This window comes from Rhizomucor pusillus, assembly GCF_041956525.1.
Source record: "Rhizomucor pusillus strain CBS 183.67 unplaced genomic scaffold VTP01scaffold_5, whole genome shotgun sequence".
NCBI lineage: Eukaryota > Fungi > Mucoromycota > Mucoromycetes > Mucorales > Lichtheimiaceae > Rhizomucor > Rhizomucor pusillus.
This window is the reverse complement of record NW_027192147.1, coordinates 1,761,808-1,776,989: the sequence shown is the minus strand read 5'-3', so window position 1 is coordinate 1,776,989 and position 15,182 is coordinate 1,761,808. Positions and strand designations below refer to the sequence as shown.

Sequence of the window (15,182 nt, the reverse complement as noted above, 5' to 3'; positions counted from 1 at the left end):
ATGACATTGCGTAGGATCTGTACATGGATTTTCGTCTATACCTGAGCTTTTTACCCGCATCACATCGCTGCTGGCCGGATCATTATCCATGGCGACAAGACCTTGTTTACAATATGAACGAGATTTACAGCCGGAGCATACAAGTCGATCGACACGCAGAGTCATCAGGCAACTCGCTTCCCTCACCAGATGTAGACGTTTTTTGCGGCATCATATCCGACGCGGACGGCTATGGCATCAAAAACAAATTTGTGATTGGAACCAACACCATCAACATCCTTGTTACTTGCTCTGTGGTGCTGGACACGAAGCTCAAAGTCTTCGTCGGCGCTGGTGTCGATCTCCTCACAGACGTCTTGAATTCAGCAGGCAAACACAGCTTTCAGCACCTTCTTGGTGACTTGGCTCTCAGGCTTTTTGTCTTGGTCTGAGTTCGTGGCCAAAGCATTTTTAGGACAGGTGGTCCAGATTCGCTTAGCTGATCCAATTTTTGTGGGGATGGCTCATTTTGTGGAGATGGCTCAGTCAATTTTGTCGTGGCTCAAATTCAGACCAGTGGCCCCAGCACTGCGTCAGTTGACGTAGTGCAGACTGATGGTATGGTACGCACCCACTCTTGGTATCGCCGCTTCTTTTAGCCTCACTTGACGTCTTGTCAAGATAAAAAGATTATCATTAGAAGAAAAATCTCTTATATATAACTGAGAATGCGCGGCTCGGAGAGCTTAGTACCATATCTGAAGTCGAAACGGAGTCAACCAGAATTGACATAGGTACGACAGCCAAGGCAAGAAGGTATCCATCACTGGTCCCAAGTTCAGGCTCTCAATATCGCTATCATTGAAGGAACATGGCATCTGAAACCGTTTTTTCGACGTTTAATAGACTCTCAACGCCAGCCTTCTTCGCATCACAATACGATTTAATAGTGAAACCAATAACCCGTGGTGGAATGGATGTGGAATTTCTTAGCCGCAAAGAGTTTCGGCGTAGTTTCCTACCATGCTGGGATGATTTGCCGGAAGCTTACCCGCGGGCGGCAGCCCGATCTTGGCGATACTTTGGAAGATGATTATTCCACATAAGGCCAGAGATAGTTTATTCCGCTATATTCACCATGCTCTCCTCGATCGTGTGACTCTACACCGTTTACTACCACATATATTCGATTCTGACCTTTGTCAGATCTGCGGACAAGCTGAGACCAAAGATCATCTATTATTTTATCGCCCAGAAAAGCAACGCGTCGGTGGAACCTGCAGACTAAGGACGTTTTAACAGTTTGTATTCTATGTTACCATTTGAAGGAAGCTGGCATGTTGAATGGTCTCATGTCGTCGTCTACGCTCTGAAAGTGATATGGGATACCCACTGGCGTCTCATCTTTGACTCTCCACCACAGATCACAAGTAGATGTTTATCCTTGGTTTCTTTGAACAAAGAATTAGTCTTGAAAGGCTTGTAACTATTTAAATTTCATATGGCTCTGCCATGAATAAACTCTTCATAAGAAAAAGACTTAGGTACAACAGTCAATGTATCAACTGCTGTCACTGCAGGAAAATTCCGGTTCTCGGTGACCGGGTACCCCGCTGTCAGGGAGAACGATTCACCCGCCCCGATCTTTACCATTATAGTATGCAGTTCCGAAGCCTCGTTGATGCTAGGCGTATCGTCGTGGCTGTAGATATCGCTACTGTGGAGTTCAATCAAGGTCACAACCTTCCTTGCATCACTCCCCTCTGCTGCTGCAGCTGTAGGAACGACAAGGAGCAATTTTTTTCTATTTATCAGATTTCGATTTATAAAATAATGCAGATAGCACGGTGGTATCAATGTCGTGATAATTGTAGCATAGCATAAAAATCCGGCATGAAATTGTACGCGAGATAATTTATTCTGCTCGGCGGATTGGGTTCCAAGCCAGCAAAGGAACGCAGTCGAAAAGAAAGAGCAGCAAACTTGAATCGTTTTTCGGCGACAGTTGATGATGTCTTGGTCTGTCGTTTTGCTCGGCACCCACTGAGAGCGAGGAATGGGCGATCGACAGCGAGTGAATGCTTCAAATCTTTCTTTGTTGCACACTAGCGTGCTAAAAATGCATGCATTGCAGCTATAGAAAGAATCCGGGTGCGTCGACTAGTACGGATTAGGTTTGCACAGAGCAGCACTCTTTGGTTAAACAGCAAATACGTGTAACCTGATGGTTGAAACAAACAACCAGAGTGAGTTTTGCGTTCCGAGTGCGCGAGCAAGGAGGTATGCAAAAAGCCTCCTCTAAAGCTAGGGGGGCCTAATGCCCGGTAGAAAGTATAGAAGGACATGAGCTAGACATTGCATAAATTCGCATCAAACGACGAGCACCTGTACAGTGTCGGCTTGGCAGGAAATAACCAGCTCACAGGTTACGGAGACAATCGACTGCATAGACGAGGTAAATCTCTACTTGACGGATGTGGGGCGGTGGTTGGCGTTTTCGAAACATAGAGTCCCACATTTGCTAATCGCCCATACGTAGATCCGAGTAATCAACTGTCCTGCCTTTATTGTAAAGGTTAGCATGTTGAATAAATGGTTGCTATTGCTTTCGTACCTAGTGAGTTTTTTCTGATAGCAGAACCAAGTTGCTCTTTTTTTTCCAGCCATATGCAGATGCAAAAACTGAACGTCCGAAAACTAGAGTAACAAATATACGGGGTTTGTTTGATGATTTATCTTTTCCTACACATTGATGGATTGCATGCATCGCGTTTATCACCTTCCTGCCAAGCTCAGCGTTCTATAAAAGAAGAACACGTCGCGAGCGAACGGCACACTCTGTTGTTCTCAAATTTCTTTGACCTAAAGTTATCTCTAGCGTTTCTCGTTTCAACATGGTATCTCGAAGCAAGAGCAAGAATGACAAGGCTGCCCGCCTTGCCCGACTTTCATCCACATCCGCCTACTCTTCTGCCAATTTCTCTACCTTGTCGCCTCCCCCGGTTGAAAGCAAAAAGCTGCTTGGTTTCGGTTCCTCCAAGTCAGTCATTGTTGAAAGCGCACTTGAGCCTATTGAGCACGATGACTTGAAGCAAGGCTCCTTGTACATTATCAAGATTAGAAATGTTTCCGTTGCGCTCTTTGAAGGTACATCTTTGCCCAGACTGTTTGATGCAAACAATAGACTCAATACTGGCATTATTCTAGGCTGGGACGATGACATGTGCTGCTTTGCTGTTCTTCGTAAGTTATCCCGTTGTCCGCAGCTAATAGACATTGTTTAACGTATATAATTAATGTGTAGGATCGGATTCTACACCTATGCGATGGTCTGAAGCCAGGCATGTGAAATGTTATGGTGGATGAATGCATTGAGCTCACAATATGACTGATTTTAGATATATTCCTGGCGACTTTGATGCGTACGATGCATTTGACGATGCAGGGAACCCTCCTGTCCATCTCTGGACTCGTCACCTCCGTGTCAATGTGCCGATTAACTGGTTTTCTATCTTTGAAGAGGCTCGTCGCAAGCAGCGCGACTGGGTCACTGCGCAAAATCAAGAGCCTTACTATTATCCCGCCCAAGAAGAAGTCAACGGTCACCCACCCGCCGCCGACGTAGCTCGAGCTAAAAGTGTGCAAAATGGTCACAAGAACGACGAGGGCCAAAACGTGGACAACGGTGACAAGGAAAAGCCCGCCAAAAAGGAGGAGGAGTCTGCTGCTGCTTCTGTTGCAGAACAGGAGCAGAATGAACAGCAAGAGGGCAAGGACAAAGATAACAGCAGTGCTAATGGAGACAACAAGGCACCTTCGGCCAACTCGTCAGAGACCGATGCAAAGGAGCCGGTGACTCCCGCCGCAATGGACAATGACGCCCACCCAGTTGGCAGCAGCAACAGCAGCCATGTTGGCAATGGCGGCAGCTTTAACGTCAAGGAAGCTGCGAGCACACCCATCCCGAAGCTTCTCCAAGTCAAAGAGGAGCCTCGTTTCTTCTCAGCAGACAATATTGACTTTGCACACAATGGAGAGCAATTCTCTATTCAGTCATCTGGATACCAGCAAGCATCACCCCTTGATACGCCCACACCATCGCCGCGCAACGGCCAAACCAAGAAAGATGCCGCAGACACTGCAAACAATGCATTCAAGACAAAGCGCAGATCGGTGCACGATTTGTTCCGTGGAAGCAGATAAAAGAATTAACTCGTATCTAGCGTCAATTCTCTTTAAGTTTACGTTCTCTTTGCCTCCTTGTACATTTGTTAGCCCGGCTCGTTGAGCAACTTAATCATTATTATAATATTTCATATTCTTTCTGTCCATACCAAACATTGCCTTGCTATGAATATATCCCTATTTTTACACCGCATCATTTACATAGTACATTGCTATCATTTTATTTGATGATTCGCTTCAAGATCGTGTTATTGATCTGCGCTCTTACATCAATACATGTGGGCCCATTTTTGTTTTCAATATGCACCCTCAAATTACGCCAATGTTTTGCAGTGATGCGATTGCCAAATCACTGCATGGCTTCGTTGTAGCGGGTTGCGATCATCAAAGGATGATAAATTGGTTGACTACAAACAAGGTTTCAATTTGATTAATGTCTTCTGCACCCCTGCCCTGCGCTTGAGACATTCTCCTCTTACAGAGCATCATCTCGCCTTTACAGCAAAGAGATGAGATGTAATATAATGCATGCCCGGGAGGCAGGAGATTCGAGTCGAGCCCAGCCCAGCCCAGCCCAGAGGATTCTTTAATGCATTGCAGCTCAGCACGAAACTGTTTTCTACGTTCTGCGTGCCATGCGCGACTTGTACGCAGTGCATCAGGCAGCGTACATGTACCTCTATGGATCCACTGTTCGTGTTTGAATCACCATTGCACCATGTCTCGATTATTCCAGCTGTTGTTCCCAACTCTGTTGTTCCTGTAATGAACGTGTAAAATCTGGGTTTATAGCGATGTAATAGACGCCTTTCTTCCTGTATGGCACCACAGTGATTTGATTTAAATTGATGAAATTTGACGATACAGTGGCTACAATGGAAATAATGGCGTGATATCGTATTGTAATCCTAATTTGGCCTGCAGCCGTTTCCTCGGATCGACTTTGCAGATGATATGCATCGAGAAAAAAAAAAAATGGCCTGATGTGCGCAGGGATGCGGCGCTCAGACTGTTATGCATATGCTATCCTGACCGCAGGTGAGGTCGAACATTATAATTACTTCATGTATGGATCTTTGGATTTGTAAACGGCTGGAATCTCGAACAAGACGCTGCATGCAGTGACCTACCCGTGTGTAGCGATGAAAAAATTGAGTGAGTTGGACGCGATCAATTTGAGGTATTACGCTGCATTGAAGCTTGGGTAGGAAACAGCCGCTGTATCAGGATAAGGACAGGAAGAGTTTTATATCCAGCAGCAGAAACTGCATTAATTTTTTAACGCATCAACTACAAGTGCTTGATCGGTCGATTGCGAATACAGACGCCAAGTATTCAGTCCCGAGCTCAAGGCTCCTATGTCAGACTTTACAAAGACAGATTTGAAGTAAACGTAGCTGTGAACTCAAAGCTTTGTAGCATAATCTACGTGGTTTTGGATGATAGTACACACAGGTATAAGCATATCAAGGACTCCAGGTTTCAAAAACGCTGTAAATGAGTTCAAACGCTTGCAACGCACGTGATCACGATTGTTTCATAAACATCTTTCAAGGATTGAAAGTACGCACACATACTCGCAAGTAGGGATAAAGACGCCATTTTATACGCTGTGGAATCTCTGCTTAAATTCATGCAGGCAGGTCTCTTTTTGCTGACAATGTTGTCACAAAATGAATACCCCATTTGCCACAGATATGCATGTGCAAATAGAAGCAAGCAGCAGCAATTCGATGGAGAAACGTATTACAACACGTAGGTATTGGAGCTGGCAAAAAATGCGCTCTTGGATTTCGTCCTCGCTGTTCCTGTCCATGTCGGTCCCTTCCCACTTGCGAACCCAGTCAAGTGCATGATGAGTACCTCGAAGCATGCTAAATTATTATTAAAATGATTCAGGAATTCGTCGGATGTCCTTAAATACACAGGATGCATACATCTAAAAGAAAATGGTATACAACTGGCATTAGGTGATTCTTTAATAAACACTACAATTATTCGATGGAATCTCATCCACTTTGCTGCTAGTTATTAAACATGGTTTTGCTATTCTAGAGCATGCACAAAGATGAAAAAGATCACGATGCAGCATGGTGGCATCAACTCTTAAGCAACAAAGGAGTGTTTCGTTGCATCTGTATGAAGAGCAACGACTCTTGATGACGAGACAGACAGTATCTACGCTGGTCCTTAACATTCTTGATAAATGTTTTGCGTTTCAGTAACTATTTGTATGTATATGCTGTTATCCTCATTCAACAGCTAGTGGCGTGCTTTTGACTCGTGAAAAATCGATGTAACATCTTCGTTGCAAGTGAGCAACTATTACCTGATGGAGACTGGTGCGACATATATTTATATAAGTGTAATACCTGCAAACGAGCGTTCTAGCTTTGTCATGGGAGATGACGACATTTCCGTAAGAGTTCTAAAGATATAAAGCGAGCTCTTTGTTTCCATTCTGTAATCTTGATAACATCCTCGCAATATATCAAGAATATTGATATCAAAGGAAACTCTTTCTTCAAACTTTTATTTTTTCAATCTTTTTACATGTTGAACGTTGATTTGAAATATCTATCTCTACTTGTATATCTTGTCTGCTTAAGCCAGAAAGGTACCTTGTGAACTAGGCATATGTGAATCATTGCTTAAAAGTGTAAACATGCCTGTAGATGTCTTCCAAAACGTACTCGATATTCAAGCTGATCCTTGGTACTATCAAGGAAAGGATGAAAGACTTGGAGATGGACACCAAATCATTGAACATCCGAGCGATCCGGTTCCTTCTGCCGGAAAATCCTCATACTAAAGAAGACTACGTCAACACCGTAAAGCAAATAATGTATGAAAGCCATATTATCGATGATGATACTTTGGTGGATACCTTAGCTCTTGAGGACGCCAGCGAGGAGCAAAGAGTGAGCCGTGATACCGTGACCCTGTATATGCGAAGCTGGACGCTGTAACCAGAAACCTTGAAAAAATCCTCGCAGACTGGGCAGAAGACCAGGCAGAGTTCCCGGAGATGGACCTGTGGATAAAGTTTGCTGACAAGTACGTTGATCGGCCTTTTCATTTGCGGTACATCGGTCAGACAAAAGGAAAAGCGGCAGTCTTCAGGCACATTGATAAGATGCGGCGCGGGTCGGTGGTTTCTTGGGGAAATTCTTGAATACATTGTACAACGTTGAACGCGAAGCATTTGTCAACGTACGGATCTTCACTTTCCATCGTGCAACAAGCGCAATCACGTCTGGCACGTCGAGTGACATTGGAGCAAAATGCTACTGCGTTCTTTGGTCTTGATAATCTTCTCAACACGCAATCAGGAGGCTATTGTGCATCCTACGAGCCACCGTCTAGCTACTTTAAAGAATTTCGCGAACTGTGGAACCTCGAGTTCTTTGAGACGTTCCGCAGGCATGCAACCAAAAAGATGGCACCCAACGATCTGCGCTCGTACATACAACAAATTTCCTCCGAGGCGATCCGAATCGAAAGCCCAATGGAGTCCAGTCTCCTAAAGGCACTTTGTAAGCAAGCACAATGCAAGCTTGTCAATAACTATGCCATCCTCGTCCTCATCGGATACGATATTGCATGTTCCGATTACAAGAAAGGCCGTCAATTTTCGAACAGTCGAGAGCCGGCCAGCTAACGTAAGACCATCCTTTGCCGCCAGCAAGTCTGGGCCAGTGGCGAACAGAATTATGATGCAAACAGGTTTGACGCCTCAATGTTCCCGTTTGTCGATATCTTCCCCTGGCTGCAGATTTACCGGACCAAGGAGGCAGCGTTGCGGCAAATCCAACTGTATATGAACACCGTCCAGCCGGTCGTTACCGTGACCTTTTCTCGACCAACAACGTCGATAGTCTTTGCCAATTTTGTCCATCATCGCGGGATAATATCTCAAAAGAAGGATACGTTTCTGGAGTATGTTGGCATCCCCAAAGTATGTTACATGCTAGACGAGGATTGGATCCAAAAGGGCACCAAGTCAAAAAAAATCCATCGATGAGCTATGCGACAATTGTTGTTCCGCACATTCATCCGGGAAAGGAGCGCTACGGCGCCCGTTCAGTCACCTTGAACGCAATTCTCGACTTGACATGGACGATAACGTTGATTATTTGCGAAGTCGCTATTCGGAAAGCACAGACAGGAAGGTACAACGAGCGGAAAGCTTTGCTGGATGAGATATGGCCTCTGGTAGACGCATCATCTGCTCGAGTCGTCGAACGCTTGGCAAAAGCGTACAAAAAGCTTGAAGACAGCAAAAAAAGAGCTATCGGAGTACAGACATGAGCGCTTGAAACGACAACCGAAAAGAGTTACCGTCACAGCAAATGAATCGTTGAGTGAAGCAGCGCGAGCATAGATAGCAGAGTATGCCTGAGCTCAAAGCAAGCCGAAAAGCAAAGAGAGAAAGGAGCAGGTTGAAAGGCTATGGGAGGCTGAACTATCCGGCGTTGCACCTGCATATTAGTCGCGAGAACGAAAAAGAATGGCGAGAATGGGCGCTTAGCCACAACAAAGGAGTTTCTTTTTTCGCAAGCATGATACGCTACATTGGAGAGAAAAAGCAACATCCGCTCAGGAACGCGCTCATCCAGTATGCACCAGAAGGAGTAGAAGGCGAAGAATGGTTAGACGATGAAGAGCAGGTGAAAGAAGCAGCCTTGCGTTGGGGGAGCCGCAATGAAGACATTTTTGCCGGAAGATCACTTCTCGTCGGAGAAACAGCGAGAAAGGAGATACCGAGAATAGATCAAGCAGTCATGCACTGGAAGGACGAAGACGGCAAGGAGCATAGAGTCAAGTTGAGCTTTCCATTGAAAGAGCGCATACCAGGAGAAACCAAAGAGGAGAGGATGTTTTACCTGAGATTTACACGAAGAGGCATAAGTTTGAAAGACGAGGATGGAGAAGAAGTCAGAACAGAAGATGGACAGAAAGTACTGGCGACAGTTGAGAATTTGAGAGCACAGAACGAAGGAGAGATGCTTATGAAGATATGGAAAGCTGAAATGCGGGGAAAGGGGCACGCAGTCGAACAAGGCGAGTCAAATTGGGACAACGTTCCAAAAAAAATCGAAAGAGACCGCCGTTGTATTGCACAAGAGGCCATTCAAAGCGCCCCTCTATGACCGACGCACTCTATATCCTAAAAGAGTTCTTGGACAGCAATTTCCCGCAAGGCGGATACATCAACCTGGTGGATAGAGCCACCGCAAGATTGATCGAAGCTGACATATCTTTGCCAATTCAAGAACTCTCCTCAGCCTTCCTTGACGATTATGCTACTCATCCATTTTTGCCTCTTTGGAAGGGATGGGTCGGCGATATCAAGAAGTACGGGCGCCATTTCGGCACAAACATCCGTGTTTTGCGAAGGAACACGCCAGAATCACAGAACAAAATCGTCAAGGACCCGCACGGAAACACAGTCATCGAAATCGCTGCACGGACTGACGATGATATTTAAAGCAAACTCGTCTCTGCGTCGATGCAAAACTTGTACTTGTCTTTTGTGCTAAAGCTATCCCAAGGAAAGTATGATTTTGCACGGCTCTATTTTGTCAACATCGAACTCTTGCGGCGGGGCTCTACCAAACAAGGAAACAAGAATACGATGCCTGCTGGAAACGTGCGTAAGTATACGAGCATAAACATTGCGCCCATGCAGCAGCAGGAGCATGGACCTGGCCTTTATCCCTTTTTCCTTCTTTGCTTTATTCTGTTTTCTTGCTATCCTTTTATTCCCTTTTTTAAGGCCTCGAGATTCCGCATTGATTACAGGAAACGGCTTGTAAAGATATGGGACACAGCGCGCTGAAGCTTAGAGCGCGGACGCAGCTACATCAATAGGTATGTATCCGAGATGGAGGAAGCGCGCCGCAGCTCAGAGCGCGGACGCAGCCATGTAAATAGATTTGATAATAAATGCACTTGAAGCCTTTACCTTGTGATAATAATAAATGCACTTAAACACTTGTTAAACTTTAAAGTTATTCCAGATTGTCACTCCTTTTACATTTTCTTACTTTGCTGCTCCTTGACAACTTATTTTTTCTTTTTTTAATTAAAGAGAAGGCTAGCGTGTCTACATTTTATGTCGGTTTAACACCACGTAGAGTGCTGTGAAGATTCGAAACTGGCTCAATCTTACTCTCTACCAATGGAAAAGATCTTGTCATCAAAACCTCAAGTAGCCACTCCAAAATCGCTGCTGTTTATTTGACAAAATATGTATACATAATCATTGATGTCTGTTTCTTAACATCTTCCTTGCGACAGCTTTAGCAGAAAACACAAAATATAAATTTGCCTTACCGCAGAGTAAAGTAAATTATAATACATAATGTCTTGATTGCATCGTATCCAATGCTTGGACGCATCAAAAGCATTGACCTTGGCTTCAGCGGTGATAGTAAAAAGAAAGCGGTGCAGCAGTGCACATGCCAACTATATTTTATCTATGGCTTGCAGGATATTATCGTGGAAATGCGAAATCTTGTCGGTGAGATGATTACCTTCTTCTAGCGATCGCGGTGTGTATCGAGCGAAAAATACTAGCGCATGCTGCAGTTGCGTCTATATTTTCTCCTACCGTGGCGAACCGCAAGTGCGTAACAGTAGTCGATCTTTGAGAGCATGCAGTCGACGACGATTTAATGAGACTCCTTTTAGACGAAACTCGAGCTCATTTCATTACAAGCAAGGCAGTTATTATGATCATATGGAAATTAACCAGGACTAGAAGAGCAGCTACTCATTACATTGAATAGAGGAACCGTTGGACTATGTGTATTCAATATAGTACTTAGAAGAAAAGGGGAGAAAGCAGACACAAAAAAGAATAAATCTGTTGTTGAGGAAGATCATCGTGTATGCAAAGTCCTAAAATTCTCGGGGTCCACCAAACTCTACACGGTCTCGCCGTACCTTCCAAAGAGCCTTTTTGACAAAAACGCCTCCACAAACGCAACACTTTTGCAATGCAGCACATACTCATGCCGAGCCGATGCGTATAGTTTGCTCTTTTTGTACTTTGTGCAATTTGGAATGTAGATGCAGAATCAGAACAGAATCACGACGACAATTATAAACGATTTGTCACGAAAACAATACAAACAATTGTAATTCACAGAGATCGCTTAACGATGATCACAAAGGACATCCATTGCGCATTTTCCGTTTGGGCAACCGGAAGCAGTTTGTGGCGATTGGAAGGCTTCGAAAATTTCGCGCGAAATTTTAGGCTTGACATTGAGATGCACATAACAAAGGACAAAGACAAGAACATGGGTCAATGGTGTAGTGGTTATCATTCTCCGTTTGGGTCGGAGAGGCCCCGGGTTCAAATCCCGGTTGACCCCAATTTTTTTCATCTTTACAATTCCCCTTCAGTTGTATTTTTCTTTTGCTATCTCCATACCAATTTGCATGAGATCCAGCTTTTTTGTTCGCTTTTTGTTTTTAATGAATTAAAACAAACCTTGAGCAGGCGACTAAACCCTAACTCATTTCGTATTTTTGCATGCTTTGAAATGATTTTTTCGTTTGCCATGCATTTATATTTTGCCATGTCCGAAGTCGCTTACTATAAACCTTTCTTTTTCCTAACAATCGCGATGCCGTGTTTTTATATTTTACCATCGTCTGCAGATAATACCTGCTTCTTGAAAACTATTTAACATTTTCCCCGTGTTTTACATGCTGACGCCTGATGCGTTGCACTGCTTTAAGCCATTTCCAATTAAGCTCTAGTTTATTTCAGCATTTTGCATGTCTTCGTCTAATGTACCTACTACCATGTACCTTGTATTTTGCCATCTCCAGAAAACTGTCCGCTGTAAGCACCCGGCTTTTTATTTGCATTTTACATACGATGCGATTTATTATCTTCAGCGACTTCCGCTGTGGCCCTAACGCATTTCACATTTTTGCATGTTTTCTTTGAATGAGTTATTGATCGCCATGCATGTATTTAGCCATTCTCAGAGCCGGTTCAATGCAAAGCTTCTTTTGTATGCCATGCAGCCCTCTAGTGATAATGTAACCAAGTAAGCAATAGTTCATTTTAACAGCTTGTCATGTTCTGAGAAACTTTTTCCTTTAACGTGCTATCCGCTGCCATGTACATTTAACTTGCTATCAGCAACACGTATCTGCTGTAAAATGCTTCCCCATCGAATTGCTGCTGCTTGTTCCTGCTTGCACGAACGGATCTGATGATGGAAAATAACGATATCCATTCCTTTACATTGCCATCAAAAAGAGACATTCGGTTGGCTGCTTCGTTCCGAGTGATTTACTTGCGCAGTAACAGATCGTCAGCAGTATTTTTACACAGAAATTCTGCAGCATATAAAATGATGTCTACTTTGTCCCTCTTGCGAGCTTGCGTGTGTACTTTCAGTTTGATTAATATGTTTAGCATGAACCAATTGTAAGCATATGTGTTACAAGCGTTTGAAACCTGGACTCACACACGTCCGCTTGGCAATACCTTGATATGCTTAATTACTCGTGTATTAACATACAAAACCAAGCAGACTATGCTGCAAAGCTTTGAGTTCAGAATCATATTTACTGCAAATCTGTCTTTAATAAATCGAATAAAGGAGCATTCAGGTCGGGAGTGAATACTTGGCGTCTGTATTCGCAGACGATGGATCAAGCACAAGTTGATGTGTTAAATATCGAAACACGTTAGGGGATTGAAAAGTACAACCTGGTAACCATTTGATAGCATTGAACAGCTTCTAACCCGAAGTGAATGAAACGTAGTGCGCAGCAATAGGCAAACCCGGCGATATAAAGACATGCACGATGAAATGAGGTATAGCGTCTGGAGGTTGGCTCAGAGCCAGATCAGAGCACAATGGGCATCGATTGCATCCATATTTACGCTAGTCTGGGAGGGCGGAGGAAGCTATTTGATTTAACAATCAGTCAGGATATTACCGAGAAAAACACTGGTCAGAAACCAACAAAAGGGTGCGATAATAATATGAGACGCCGATTCTCCTTTTGCACGAATGAAGTGTTCAAGAGGTGATAAAAAGTTTTCTGGGTATATATATACATATGTGAGGAAAGGTCAGACTTTCCTTCATCAATGTAATTAAAAATTATCATGCAAAACGCCCCCAAGGACCTTTCTGACTCTTCTGACAAACTTGCAAACTTAGAGCAACAGCTACGCGAACGCGAAGAGTGATTAGCCGAGCTGGAACGCAAAATAGCAGCCGAAGGTGAAGAACTTCGTCAAGAAAGAGATCGATTGCTGGCATTGGCAATTGGCCTTCAACTACGTATACAAGAGTCTCAAAGGCCTCAACAGCAGCAACAGCAGCAGCAGCACAGGCAAGACAGCGGGGGACGCGAGCTGGAATTGTGGAGCAATTCTGGCATGAACGATAAGACTGGATGCGCGGAGGCGGCCGAGGTCGCGGTCGCGGCGGAAGACCCTCCCAACAAACAATACATTATCATTACTATTAATTAACGTTATTTATAGCACCAATAAACCACGCAATAGTGGTATGTACCGCATTTCTTCATCCTCGACAAGTCGACCTCTGTGTATTCTTTAGAGTAAACAGAAAACAGAGCTTTGTGTATTTTAGTGGACTGTGCACGCTCATTGAACCTCTGCTGTGAAAACTACACATCGCCATCCTCGCTAACCAGGATATAGAAGGAGCAGGTGTCTCGACAGAAGGATTCATGCATACTGCACTATCACTTTTATTGTTATCATTTTGCAAGTAGTAGGCTGAAGCAGGTTAGTTATAGATTTGAACTTCTTTGAAATATCAACCGCATTCTACGAGAAATGTCTCCAACGTTGTATTATATACTCACTTTCTTACCAGCTATCACAGATGAACGAGGAGGATTCACATCAACAGTTAATCCTTAAACGATTGAAAATGCATCGATAGCGTGTTACGATGTTGTAGTATTCATAGTATATTGTGCAACGGCTTGAGCGAGAGGCAATAATTGATCGCTGTTGTACACTTTGACTATCTGGTTAGCATAAATATTCCGTGTTTCTGCAAACTTCTATACATAGTTCTGGTTCGAGTCATGCAATTCGTTTTCTTTTTTGAGCGAGCTGAAGACCTACAAATATAATTCAAGTATGAATACTGTACTGTGGTCAAAGCAAGAGGCATTTGGACGTACTTTTTGGATGACACTATTTGTTTTGAGGTATTCACATGCTCTTTGCAAACCAATGCCGGGGAGCGACGGCAAATAGTCAACGCCTGCAAGAATACACATGTCTTAAAAATTTGCGAACGATAGATCCCAATCTCGTAACGAAGATTGCAGAGTCGCTTGATATCCGTTGGAGATGTCTGTGCCAATGACTCGTTTGTTATCGATACGGCTATTCAAAAGTGCAAACTTGGTCAAAATGGTTGGGCATCCATAGACCGCAAGATCGCTGTCCTCGGTTAGCACGGCATCAACTATGTTTGTTCTTGCAAGGTAGGCCAACTGTGCATCTGCTTCAAAAGGTGCAATGATATATGGAATGTTCTTTTGTTCAAAGTACTATTTAAAAGAGTGTTAGCTTTTGATATTGTCAGGAAGATCGGGTTGCCTTTCTGTACTTGGATTGCTTTTTCTTTGAGACCTGGAGTGATTGTCAGCTTGCTAGTACTCGCAGCTTTTCGATTTTTCACAGCACATCTGTCACGGACGAAATCGGTGAGAATTGCTTGCAGCATATCCACTTTTTCGATGTGTAGCTTACTTTGGGGTTACTGTTCACCGCCAAAAACGACCAGAGGGCGGATGCCACGACAAACTAGCGCCATTACTTGTTTACTTTTTTTTTTTTTTTTTTTTTTTTTTTTTTTTAAAAAAAAATTTGATGCTGACGGTTGAAGCTATATGTAAACCTCTGATGAGGTTTTATTATGCATAGTATGCTGTCAGTCGCACGATGACCTACTTTTCCTCCCCGTCTTTCGATTGACATGGTCGTG

General features: G+C 43.8%; 7 protein-coding genes and 1 non-coding gene across 8 annotated transcripts; 7 read left to right on the top strand and 1 right to left on the bottom strand.

The window, feature by feature from the left end:
• Positions 1-113: 113 nt before the first annotated feature.
• On the top strand, positions 114-1,072 carry VTP01DRAFT_8868 (uncharacterized protein; the record flags this gene model as incomplete). The annotated part of the gene is made up of 4 exons (XM_069388036.1): positions 114-425; positions 552-619; positions 730-795; positions 886-1,072. 4 exons carry the CDS (start codon positions 114-116, stop codon positions 1,070-1,072), a joined length of 633 nt encoding a protein of 210 aa, XP_069241746.1.
• A 219-nt stretch (positions 1,073-1,291) lies between these two features.
• Positions 1,292-1,687, top strand: VTP01DRAFT_8867 (uncharacterized protein; the record flags this gene model as incomplete). The annotated part of the gene is made up of 2 exons (XM_069388035.1): positions 1,292-1,409; positions 1,524-1,687. 2 exons carry the CDS (start codon positions 1,292-1,294, stop codon positions 1,685-1,687), a joined length of 282 nt encoding a protein of 93 aa, XP_069241745.1.
• A 1,186-nt stretch (positions 1,688-2,873) lies between these two features.
• On the top strand, positions 2,874-4,182 carry VTP01DRAFT_8866 (uncharacterized protein; the record flags this gene model as incomplete). Its single annotated transcript, XM_069388034.1, has 3 exons — positions 2,874-3,222; positions 3,284-3,320; positions 3,378-4,182. The coding sequence occupies 3 exons, from the start codon at positions 2,874-2,876 to the stop codon at positions 4,180-4,182; spliced, it is 1,191 nt and encodes a 396-aa protein (XP_069241744.1).
• A 2,657-nt stretch (positions 4,183-6,839) lies between these two features.
• VTP01DRAFT_8865 (uncharacterized protein) lies at positions 6,840-7,825 on the top strand (the record flags this gene model as incomplete). The annotated part of the gene is made up of 3 exons (XM_069388033.1): positions 6,840-7,092; positions 7,161-7,315; positions 7,367-7,825. The coding sequence occupies 3 exons, from the start codon at positions 6,840-6,842 to the stop codon at positions 7,823-7,825; spliced, it is 867 nt and encodes a 288-aa protein (XP_069241743.1).
• A 359-nt stretch (positions 7,826-8,184) lies between these two features.
• VTP01DRAFT_8864 (uncharacterized protein) lies at positions 8,185-9,655 on the top strand (the record flags this gene model as incomplete). The annotated part of the gene is made up of 3 exons (XM_069388032.1): positions 8,185-8,463; positions 8,784-9,232; positions 9,292-9,655. 3 exons carry the CDS (start codon positions 8,185-8,187, stop codon positions 9,653-9,655), a joined length of 1,092 nt encoding a protein of 363 aa, XP_069241742.1.
• A 1,821-nt stretch (positions 9,656-11,476) lies between these two features.
• VTP01DRAFT_t35 lies at positions 11,477-11,549 on the top strand. Its single transcript has one exon. It is a non-coding gene; the product is annotated as a tRNA-Pro (tRNA).
• A 1,763-nt stretch (positions 11,550-13,312) lies between these two features.
• VTP01DRAFT_8863 (uncharacterized protein) lies at positions 13,313-13,684 on the top strand (the record flags this gene model as incomplete). Its single annotated transcript, XM_069388031.1, has 2 exons — positions 13,313-13,392; positions 13,453-13,684. 2 exons carry the CDS (start codon positions 13,313-13,315, stop codon positions 13,682-13,684), a joined length of 312 nt encoding a protein of 103 aa, XP_069241741.1.
• A 788-nt stretch (positions 13,685-14,472) lies between these two features.
• VTP01DRAFT_8862 (uncharacterized protein) lies at positions 14,473-15,011 on the bottom strand (the record flags this gene model as incomplete). Its single annotated transcript, XM_069388030.1, has 3 exons — positions 14,473-14,745; positions 14,805-14,883; positions 14,959-15,011. 3 exons carry the CDS (start codon positions 15,009-15,011, stop codon positions 14,473-14,475), a joined length of 405 nt encoding a protein of 134 aa, XP_069241740.1.
• Positions 15,012-15,182: the final 171 nt, after the last annotated feature.